General features: G+C 35.1%; 1 protein-coding gene across 5 annotated transcripts; it reads left to right on the top strand.

Annotated features, from left to right (window-relative positions):
- The first annotated feature begins 684 nt into the window (after positions 1-684).
- On the top strand, positions 685-4,936 carry LOC138944587 (uncharacterized). Of its 5 annotated transcripts, none has more exons than XM_070315406.1 (7): positions 685-829; positions 1,319-1,451; positions 1,537-1,728; positions 1,811-2,976; positions 3,145-3,799; positions 3,895-4,063; positions 4,151-4,936. In XM_070315406.1, the coding sequence occupies exons 3-7, from the start codon at positions 1,615-1,617 to the stop codon at positions 4,546-4,548; spliced, it is 2,502 nt and encodes an 833-aa protein (XP_070171507.1). In that variant the 5' UTR covers positions 685-829; positions 1,319-1,451; positions 1,537-1,614; the 3' UTR covers positions 4,549-4,936. The 5 variants fall into 5 exon arrangements, with proteins under 5 accessions (XP_070171507.1, XP_070171510.1, XP_070171508.1 ...); XM_070315409.1 differs by lacking the exon at positions 685-829 and adding an exon at positions 921-1,130; XM_070315407.1 differs by lacking the exon at positions 685-829 and adding an exon at positions 1,096-1,181.
- Positions 4,937-12,509: the final 7,573 nt, after the last annotated feature.

Here is a 12,509-nt window from a genome sequence, read left to right as displayed (position 1 = left end):
TTAAACGGAAACCCCCATTTTTTATTTAGTATTCTTATAGCTGACATCGAGAGCTTTTCAAAACATTATAATAAAGTATTTTTTTATTAAGTACTTTTTGAGTTATTTTATATTTTAATCTGACATATTTTGATATAAAAAATTAAATATCTCGTAAAATATTTAGTTTTTGATAATCTTACCGTAATACTTCTATGTACAGAATAATGAGACAAATCAATTAGCATAAAAAAATTGTTTTTAAGAAAATTATTTACAATGTATTTTTTTAAACAATTATTTGTTTTTTTTGGCACTAATTAATTTGTCTTATTATTCTGTACATAAAAGTATTACGGTAAAATTATCGAGAACTGATATTCTTATGCATAAGGAAATTGACCAATCAAATTCCTTATGCTTATGATTATGCGTTTATGCAAAAGTATGTGCTCCCCATTTAACACTTGAATCTTGAATCTCAATCTTCAATGCATAATCTGATACGGGCTTTATACGGACTTAAAGCCCGTATCAGACTATGCATTGAGATTGAAATTTGACCATTCACGACAAGAAAATTTTAGTTCCTTTTATCCTGATTGGTTAAATTTCAATCTTCAATACATAGTCTGATATGGGCTTAAGGATCTCTGCTTCTGCCGACCCTTATCCGATCATGTTATAAGGTGATATAAGGCCCAGGCTGCTCCGCGTTAACTCACAAATATCGATTGGTCCCGGCATGAGCTTTGCGCGCGTCTCGCGACAATCATGAGTAGTGTGTCTTCGTATGAAGACGTCGGCGAAATTTGGATCGCATACACGTCGCGGCCAATTCAGCGCATAGGTAATTGCTACATGTGTCATCATCCACTTATCTCTCTCACGTCGAACTTGACCCGGGCAAAAGTCTCGACCTCTTCCCGAGACGTGCGATGCGAATCACAACGCAAGTCTGTCAATCTTTCATTCTAATTCTTGTCGGAGACTGCTTGAGACTATATTCTCTGCGGCCGGTTTGTCATTTATGCCTTTAAGGCTAAATTTTATTTCTTTCTGGATTGTGACTGATACTGATAAAATAGCTGCGTTAAATCAAATGCGCGGTGATAGAATCGACATCCGCTGTTGTCGAACTGACAGACTTGGTTAGAGATGTCAACTTGTCTCAGAAGATATCGCGAAAAATTTGTGTGTTGGTATATTTATAAAAGATTTTTGTTAATATCAACAACAAACAAATTATGAAATCTTTGATTTTCATGACTCGCATCTAAAATTATGATATTATACTCATTTAAAATTCACAAATTGTACTATCATGTTTTTGTTGTAGGGTTGTCAATTGTGCTGCTTTAGAATGTCATTGCAATTTCTTACTCATAATGGACCATGCGCAGAGTACAAGTCGGTATATAAATATAAGAATCATAAGGCAGTTATATATTGCCTGTGATACTTTTTATCAGGTTAGCCATTTAATATTAATTTAAAGATGTTTTCAAATTAAAAAATATATTTTAATATATTAACAATTATAATATTAAATTTTAGAGAATAATATGGAAACATCAAAAATTCTGGCTACTATAGTCTTTCCAGCGCATAGTTGAAGTAAAAAAAAAATCGGAAATGGACTCTCCGCCATCATGTTCACTAAGCGCTGGACCTCTCAGTGATCTTGGTAGCAGTGGCTTAGGAGGTTCGATATCTAGTGATTCTGTTCGAGCCCATCTTGCAATAGAGGTAGTATACATGCATTTCTCTTTTGATTACAAACATGAATACTTTCCTGACATACAACTCTTGAAATGAAATAAAATTTTAGATGCAAGAAAGCGATATAGAAAGTAAGTCTCTATCACAAGATTCTTTTGATTATTCGGATGGCATGTGCAGCGAAAATTTCAACACATTGAAGAAAGGTCCAGGTTGGGGTGACGCGGACAACAAATTGGAGGTTGAAGTGGTTGATGTAGCAATCAAGCCACCACCAGAGTTTCAGGACAGTCCGTCGCCACCAGATTCGGAATCTTTGTCAGCACCAATTGTGAACTATGCACGATTGATGAGACATAGAATATCATGCTGGTTCGACGATTATGCTGAAAGCCTAGTACAATCGGCAGTAGATGAGGCGCTAGTGATCTCTTGCCGCATCTCCTGGCCTGAAGGAAGAATTGCGCCTACTATGAATCCGATTTCAATGATAACACGGGCTCAACAGACCAATTCTAAACGCATATGGGACCTAATGACACCACCAGTATGCCAGGGTGCTGCTACCATCACTATTACTCCATACAATACACTGAATCGGCCGAACTCGCGCTGCTCATTGGCTTCGTCGAGACTATCTAGTTCACATAATTCCATTAATACCTCTGGACTTGGCCACAAAGCCGATGACAGCAGCTTTATCACATCTGCCATGTCGCATGATGTATTGACCACAAGCGAAATAAGTGATATGTACAATGTGCCGTTTGATTCGGATATTTACACGGTGCCTATCGATATGGTACGACCGCTGCACGATTTGCGGACGCCACAAAGACCCAAACGACACCGGCATCATCGCAAGAGACGGCGAAACGTTTCCGCGAGTTCGCAGAGTGAGTTGGAGGCACATATCCAGCAAGCTCGCCACTACTGCGGCAAGTCCCGCGCCATCACGCACGTTATTAAGTCTCAACGCTTGCTAGCTGATGTCTGTTGTAACGAGGGTAACCCAGGTAGTGGTGGTGGCAAACGGCATAGTGTACCAGGCACTTCCGGACGTCACAATATTAAAACATCGAATGGACACGCACACAATATTGGCGAACCGATCCATATGACTCTACACGAAGTGCGACAGTACCTACAGACATTATATTCAAGCTCGAGCGACTCTAGCGAGAACAAGATCAAACGGGACAAAACGCCGCTACTAGGCCATACACCAGTGCATCTTGCCGCGACAGCTAAACCCCTTAGTATAAATAATAATAGGTAAGTGCATATACACACAACATATAATTTCTATTGATAAGTTAGGCAAAGAAACATTTTTTTCTGGAAAATAACTAGTTTTTATTGTGGGCTGTTTGATTACGTTTGCTTTTAAATATTTTAAGTTAAATGTTCATAGTTATTGTCAAATTAACTATTTAATAATAGGTATAACAGTAATATGCATACGGATTCGTCCACGGACACACCGGTATCCAACAAGAGTGCCAGTAATGGACTGATGATTCATCATCATAACAATAATAATAACAATCATAACAATAATTCTAATAATGTGAAGAAACACAAGAGGAACGCTTTTGTCAGCATTAGGCATAAGAAGGCACGCGATGAATCGCATAAGGAAAAGAGCGAATCCGAGCGGGAGAAGATAAAGAAAAGTCAGCGTAATTTCTCACTAAATCTTAAGCAAACACTTTGCAATATTTTCCGGTTTCGGCGACTGGGTTCGCCGGATCATTTTGTGGAGAAACGTAATAGCATCGTACAGGGAGAGATCGTCGAAGAGGAAGAGAGTGTTGATTCTGATCAGCATGCAAATAACAATAACACCGCTCCATCCGAGATGGAACCATCCGCGCAAAAACTGCCGTTCTTCAAGCGCGCGTTGCCACCTCTGCCCAAGAGTAATAGCCAGGTAAATGTGGAGCAAGCAGAAGAGGCTCTTACAGCAATGACACCTAAGTGCGAATCTCCGAGCTTGATACAACAGCAAGTTTTGTCGCCCGCCACACGACTCGAAGAAGATACCGCAGAGGACACGAGTATGGATTTTGCCGCCAGTATCGAAAAAGTAAAAGATGTACGGTTATTTTTATTTGTTTTATTCATCGATTTATACTTGGCATTTAAAGAATTAGCAGGTATTTTATAATATAAAATTGTTTTTTAAAATAGTATGGATGGTACTGGGGACCTATATCCGGCGAAGCGGCGGAGAAAATACTATCTAACGAGCCAGATGGCTCGTTTATTGTACGGGACAGTAGCGACGATCATTATATTTTTTCTTTATCATTCAGACTTAACAGTTGTGTGCGACATGTAAGGATAGAACACGATCAGGGTAAGTTTAATCGTACTACGTATAGGATTCAGGACTGTCATATGAAATATGTACGCTTTTATCAAATTCATTTCTTTCGATAAGCAGGTAATTTCAGTTTTGGTAGCTGCACAAAATTTAAGTCACATACTATTGTTGACTTCATCGAAAATGCAGTTGAGCATTCACGTAGCGGTCGGTATCTCTTCTTCCTGCACCGGCGGCCAGTTCTGGGTCCGATGCGAGTGCAGCTGCTTCATCCGGTATCGCGATTCAAGCAAGTACAGAGTCTGCAGCACACTTGCAGATTCGTCATCCTGAAGATGGTGCGTAGGGACTTGATCCCGACCTTGCCATTACCCCGACGACTCATCGATTATCTCAGCACGCCCCATTACTATAGTGAACAACTGGCGACCGAGCAGGACGATCGAGCTGAATCGCCAGTCAGTTCATCAACCGGCGAACTGGAAAAGATCTGCTTCACGCCACAGGGTCTCTCGTGAGGTACAGCCGTGTGATTTTTTTCCTTTTCTATTTTGCTCTTTGTGCTAAGAGACACCTGCACCAAATGTCGCTCCTGATGTTAGTACATACATATATATATATATATATGCATACTACTTACATACATACATATATATACATATCATACATATATATGTATGTATGTATGTACGTATATACGTACATGTATGTACACGTACGCGCACGAGCGCACGTGTGTGTGTGATATACATACATATATACAATTCAAAACTTAATTAATATTTCATATGGAAAAAAATTCACAAACATATGTTTAAATTAATATTGCAGTTTTTTTTTATAATTCAATTTCTGTTAACATGCAATAAATTTAATATGTCGCTTGATTAAGTTTTGGGAAAGTAATGTAGAATATAATTTGTGACTATATTAATACATTACTAATGCATATTACTAATTTATTTTGTAACTTAAATAATTTTTTGCTTATATATAAAATTCTATTTTTACTGAGTTTATCAATATGCATGAAAAATTAATTGACTTCGTCAATATGCAAGAATCTTTTAATTTAACACGCCAGGATTTAATTTGCTATTAAATATACAAAGAAATTTAATCGGTGATTTAATTAAATTATTGCTAATGTGCTGAAATTTAATTAATGGTTATATTGAGTTTTTGCTTACATGTTGAAATTTAATTTATAAATTAAAATTTTATATTATCATCGACATGTGACATCTGATTAACGATTTTACGCCTGTGATTTTTAGTCGATTTATATATTCATAAAGTGAGTATTGTGATTAAACTTGAAAGTAGAAGAATATAGCAAAAAGAAACTTTCGTATGTACTATATATCTAAAGCTGCAAGTTATGGTCGTCTCAAGTTATCTGATTGATTATTGAGAGAAAGAAATAGAATTTACTCTATCAATAGAAGCTGCAATACTGCGTATTGCAATATTCATTTTGCTATGCTGCTATAACAGACATGCTGAGATAACCATAGACATAATAAATATAGATTGTGTGTATTCTTTTTTTACTTGAATACATAGGGTATACATGAGCTTTAATCTTAAGAGGTCAGCTTTATCCAGCTTTATCTGTTTATAATATCTCATATCTTTTGTATATAACAATATCCCATTGCTTAGGCTAAAAAAAAATTTTACAGAAAATACTTACTGATTATCTATTGGGAAGAAATTTTCTGTAGGATGTATTACTGTGATGTATTATGTGAGTAATGTGAGTTTTCTTTTTCACACACATGTGAGAATAGGTATAACAATTAAAATTTATTTAAAGTAACATATATACAGGGTGGGGCATTTATATTGAGACACCTAAATATCTAAAAAATAAAGCAAGATAGAAAGAAATGTTTCAGACAAAAGTTGTTCGGTTCTAAGGGAATCATAAGATGGTGCCATTAGTTTGATTTTGAATGGAGACGCTTCGGAGATTTTAATGTCAATCTTGTTTTATTTTGTTTACACCAATTGATGTCTCTAATTTTTTGAGCTTAAAATATTAAGGTAACATTATTACAAAATAAGTAATTTTATGAAATATTTCATAATTTATATAAAATTATGTCGAAGTAAAGTAGTAAAATAAAGTATAAAATATCTCGTAAATTATTAAACTTTTGGCCATCATATCCTTATAACTTTTTATGTAGAATAGTGCAAGAAATCGATTTATGTAAAAAAATTGGGTTGTTTCTATTTAAAAAAACAAGATTGACATTGAAATTTTCAGCGCTTTCATCCAAAATCAAACTAATAGCACCATCTTATGATCCCCTTAGAACCGAACAACTTTTGTCTGAAACATTTCTTTCTATCTTGCTTTATTTTTCAGATATTTAGATGTCTCAATATAAATGCCTCTTATATACTTTTTAAAATAATAATATTTTTAGTAATGTTGCACTTACAAAGATACATTTGTTGAATATAGCTTATAGATCTAGACTAATACATGAAGCGATTATATTAAAATTATATAATTAAAAGTTTTATCATTAAATGAGGAGAAAGACAATATCCACGTACACACATACGTGTATATATCCACACACATCCATATACAAATAAGATATAAAATAAAAACATTTAATTATTGGAGATGATTTAAAATTGTTAGTTTATTATTTGTAGCTAAACTGAATTAGCAAAGTTTTTGAATTTAATTCTTAAAACAAAAACAATAGGAAAAAATCACAAATTGTACCGAAAATAAAAAAAAATTGTTCTTAAAAAAAAAGAAAAATTAAATAACAATTTATTCAGACCTTTAAAACAACATTAACTTCTAAAATTAATTCGTATTTTAAGAATTTTTCAGAGGTATCTAAGAGAGGTGTCGTAGCTATAAATAACTGATATCTACATTTTTAATAATGTTTTTAGATAGAATGTATGTGAGTTTTTCTGATTCTAAATTAATTAATCTGGATTCAATTAGCATCAAGAGAAAGTTGTAATGTTTTACAATAGCCTTACAGGGGACACTACAACGTGGTACCAATCGATTTCAACGAAACTCGTTGTAGCGATAGGTCTTCATGTCAAGTAGTATTAGGTAAACGGATAAGATGTGCTTCTCAAGCGTTCGCGAGAAATCGAAATTAAAAAATTTCAAGCGCCTTATGAACAAATGGAATTGAGCATTTAATCGAGGAGCGCATGGCGCAACGAGTCTGGCAGCGTGTCAGACTCGTAGCGTCGATATTGCTGTTTCGAGTCCCGATGAGTAAACTTTTTTTTTCAACAGATTTTTTTACAGTAGAATGTAATTATTATACAAAATAAATGTACATCACATAGATTAATACGTCTATTGTATATTACAAAGGTACATTTTCTCATTTGTATTTTCTGCTTAGAAAATCCGTTTATGGAATAGCTGTACGATAGAAATAAATAAATGTAATAATTAATTATGTTTTTAAGCAACAATAATTGCGGAAAGGTGATTGCCATACACAACACATAAATATGAAACATGTTTTATTCATTGGTGGAAGTAGATGAAATAATACATACTGTATAATAATATTTTTCGTAGAAACAAGCGAAGCAATAATTCGCATATCTTGCGCATCGTATAAAAGCTGCATTTTTAGTTGTATGGTTTTTTTTTAGAACATTAAGCGAAAAATATATGTCATTAACATTTTCATATTTATTTGTGTTGGGCAATCCTATCTACAATTCTATTCCGCAAACGGATTTTTAGGCAAAGGACGTAAACAGGAAAACGTTTGTAGTATACAATAAACAGACAATACGTGTTAATCCATGTGATGTACATTTATTTTGTGTAATAATTGCTATTCTATTGTAAAATTCTATAATTCTGTAAAAATATAATAATCTACTGTAAAAAAAATCTTTTGAAAAAAAAAAGTTTACTTATTGGACCCACTCAACTAACTATCGAGGTTATTTGGTAGCTAAAGAACTGCAGAAATTAAGAGTGAAAACTCAAAAGCCCAAGAGAAAATAGTAATGGCTACACGAGCTCGGGTCTTAACTATTAATCAGGAAAAACATGCTGTAGAGACTATCAGGGAAATCAACTTTCCTGCCTCGTATAAAGAAGCAGTTACAGGCGAGCAGTTACAGAATAATATTGTCTCTGGCTTAGATAAAGGGCAAGAAATCTTAAATTTTGACGGAAATTAAAAGTCTAAACGAATCAAACAAGAAAATAGAAAACAGGTTAACCAAGCTGGAAAACAAAACATGGTTTTGCATCTAAACCCCAGCACCTAAACCCCAAAATAGCTAACTCTCAGAATCATGGAATGGAACGCTAATGGATTACTAAATCATCTCCAAGAACTACAAATAATCCTAAACACAGAAAGAATTGACATTTACCTAATTTTGGAAACGCACCTCACAAAACATTCTTATGTTAAAACCAAAGGATATGTGGTATACCATACTCTACATCCAGACAACAGTGCTCGAGGAGATAGTGCAATCATAATTAAAGAGAACATCAAACACCAAAAGGAAGCTAAATACATCTCACAAGAAATACAAGCCACTGCTATTATATTAACATTGGCAAACCAATTAGCATTGACTATAATAGCCGCTTATGGTTCACCAAGATATGCAATAAAAGCTGACCAGTACGTAGAACTACTAAGTAACTACAGAAACAGATTCGTAATGGGAGGAGATTTTAATGCAACATTCCCACTGGGGATCAAGACTCACTACGACTAAAGATCGAGAATTACACCGAGCAGCACAAGTAGGCGGATGTGAATTTGTCTCTACAGATAAACTGACATATTGACCAACAGATCCCGGAAAAGTACCAGATCTTATTGATTTTTTCATAACAAAAAATATTTTCTAAAAACTATATACAGATTGAAGAAGGTCTAAGCTCAAATCACTTGCCAATGTAGCTAACGCTTAGTGAATAAGAAAGAAAACAACCCAGTTTTAATAAACAAATATACTGATTGGAATCACTTCAAGGAATTGCTGGAAAGTAGCATTAAGCTGACCGTATCGTTAAAAACCACTGATCAATTGGGCAGCGAGGTGGAAAAGTTCACTAACCATATACAAACTACGGCATGAAACAGTACTCCGATAATACGAAGGAAAACAGTAGATATGAACTACCCTAAAGAGATAAGGGAATTTCTCGCCGTTAAAAGACTGCGTCGAAAATGGCACCTAACAAGAGCACCAAGAGATTAATCAGCCCTTAATAAAATTACACAACGATTAAATAATGAAATCAAGGAGATAAAGACTGAGTTCCTCACTAATTTCTTGATAGAACTGACTAATGACAAAAATATGAACTATTCTCTCTGGAAAGCTACCAAATACTTAAAAAGACCGACAACTCAGATTCCTCCGATTAAGAAGACGAATGGGCAATGGGCCAGATCCTGCGAAGAAAAAACAGGTGTCTTTGCGAATCACTTGGCTAGTATTTTCCAAACAAACGAAAGGTTAGGCTATGATACGAATTGTAATGAGCTGGAACAAGACGATACAAGTAATGTAAATATTCCGCTAGTCCAACGAAATTTATAATGAAATTCAAAATAATCTAAAACCTAATAAAGCATCTGACTTTGATTTTATAAACGGTGAACTGTTAAAGCAATTATCGAAAAAAACGTTGGTTAAACTAGCTAATCTGATTAATGCTATTTTCCGCTTGAATATGTACCAAGATTTTGGAAGGTGGTGAGGTCATCATGATATTGAAACCTAGTAAAGAACCACATGAAATAACTTCTTATAGGCCCATATCGCTGTTGCCTATTATGGCTAAGCTATTTGAAAGGCTGTTATGTAAAAGACAAACCGATTATCGAGCTCAGAAATATAATCCCATCGCACCAGTTTAGCTTTAGAAATAAACACTTGACTATCGAGGTGGGTCCACATGATCACAGATATTATAGAAAAATCCCTCGAACACAAAAGAATCTGCTCTGCTATCTTTATTGACATGGCGCAAGCGTTTGATAAAATGTGGCATGATGGACTAATTTATAAAATTAAACATCTCCCTAACCAATATTGCCTATTACTAGAATCATATCTACCATAGAGATTCTTCCGGGTTAAATAAGAAGATGCCTATTCAGAATTAAAGGAAATAAAAGCAGGAGTTCCCCAGGAAAGCGGGGTGGCTTGAAACCAGTACTATATCTTCTCTATACGAGTGATTTACCAACGCCGCCCGACAATACAATCGCTATGTTTGCATACTACAATATTATCTACTGATGAAACCATTGAACATTCAAAACTGCAAGAAGCAGTAGATCAGGTCATCAACTGGACAAAAAAATGCGCATAAAACTAAATGAAACGAAGTCGGTGCATGTCAACTTCACCAATAGAACATTTTCCTCGAATTATCATTAACGCGACCATCATTCCGCACTCAAACACAGCAAAATACCTTGGTATGACGCTAGATGCTAAACTCCGGTGGAAGGAGCATGTTAAAAAGAAAAAAGAAGAACTTAACATTAAACTCAGAAAAATGTACTGGTTCATAGGTAGAAAATCGGAATTAGCATTACATAATAAGCTAGTACTCTATAAACAGGTTCTGAAACCAGTTTGGACCTATGGAATCCAGCTATGGGGCTGTGCTAAGCAAAATAATACTAATGTTATACAGTATTTTCAAAACAAAGTACTCCGAATCATAGTTGATGCACCATGATACGTTAGAAATAAAGATCTCCACCATGACCTAAACATGGATACGGTAACTAATGAAATTAAATGATTTGCTTAAGGCCGCGAACAGAGGTTACAACAGCACGTTAGCGAGGAAACGTTCAGATTACGATAACATTGGGCTATATAGAAGACTTAGAAAGACCAAGCCTTTTGAGCTTGTTGGTTAATATAACCAACTGAGAGAGCCTGGATTAACGTTTCTTAATTATTATGACAAAACTAAATTGATCGTTAGATTTCAATTAGTTTCAATACAAAAATGTAAAAAAAAAATTTATCAGACTCGAACCAGCAATGTCGATGATACGGTATGCTGCTGCTATGCCACGCACTCCTCGATTAAATGCTCTATTCCATTTATTCATAAGGCGCTTAGAATTTTTTAATTTCGATTTCTCGCGAACGCTTGAGAAGCACATCTTATCCGTTTACCTAATACTACTTGACATGAAGACCTATCGCTACAACGAGTTCCGTTGAAATCGATTAGTACCATGTCGTAGTGTCCCCTCGTTAGTCAGATTTCCTCTCTGTAAAGTAAATCTCGGAACAGTTCTAAAGGCCTGATTAACATATTCCGGAGATGAAGTGACAAATTAAAAATATTAAATCTAAATAGATTTCTTTTTTTATCAAGATAGATTATCAAGGAATATCTTAATCTGTTCCATTTCTTTTATGCTAAGACAAAGTTTGTATAATCATGTTTGTTTTTTTTTTTTCGGGTAAAGAAATTGTTTAAATAAAATATGCCATACTCAACCATACTATAATATCAGTAATATACAGTTAATCAAGTAAGAGCGTGTTCGACATAACTAGCAGTTGGTAAAAAATATTCTAATTCTTTCGTGAGTAGAATTTGTCCTTGATGCGTTGTCAAGAAAGATTCAGTTGACATTGAATTTTTATCAGAGAAACACGTAAAGCATGAGTGCCACGCGTTGCGCTACGAGGCTCTATTCCTCTGTACCCATTCGAAAATGTCTCAAGCAGCGGCTGCTAAGTACATGGAGAAGTCGTCAGTAAAACATTCGTCAGTAAGTGGGTGCAGCGATATAAGGAGACAAAAACTGTCGATGATTTTCCGGAACGTGGCTCAATAGACAAAGTGTCCTCTAAAGTCGATAAACTGATAATGTACTTGTTTTCGCGGAATCCTGGCTTAACACTGCATCAAGCAGCAGCAAAATTGAAGCAGAAAGGTTTTGATATATCATACGAAGCTATCCGAACTCATGTCCGTGCTCATGATATCAAATCAAATAACGCAGTACAGTGAAGAAACCTTTGCTAAGCGAAAAGCACGTGACGAAGCGACTCGCTTGGGCGAAGGACAATATCGACCAAGATTGGAGCAATATATTTTTTATGGACGCGATGCAAATCCAATTGAGAATGTGTGGGCATACATCAAGCAGAAGCTTCGTAGAAGGAAAGTATTCATTTTGACACAGTTACCTACAGAAATTCGTCGCATACCTCGGAGATGCCAGGCAATTATCGACGCCGGTAGTGACAACACATTATTAATACAATTGCATCTTTGTTCTGATCGAGTACAATGCACCCACGTATTTGAAAATTTTGTTCAATAAATTTTTCTACAAATTAACCCGAACACGTTCTTACTTGACTGATTGTAGTTCTCCATATAAATTATGTTTTTAAAAAAAAATTTTTTTTAGCCTTTCTTGATGATATCCTGATT

This window comes from Polyergus mexicanus, unplaced genomic scaffold (assembly GCF_030449975.1).
Source record: "Polyergus mexicanus isolate NDT 795.1 unplaced genomic scaffold, iyPolMexi1.0 SCAF_290, whole genome shotgun sequence".
In the NCBI taxonomy this organism is placed as follows: Eukaryota; Metazoa; Arthropoda; class Insecta; order Hymenoptera; family Formicidae; genus Polyergus; species Polyergus mexicanus.
Note: the sequence above shows the minus strand (reverse complement) of the source record. Positions and strands in the feature narration are given on the sequence as shown.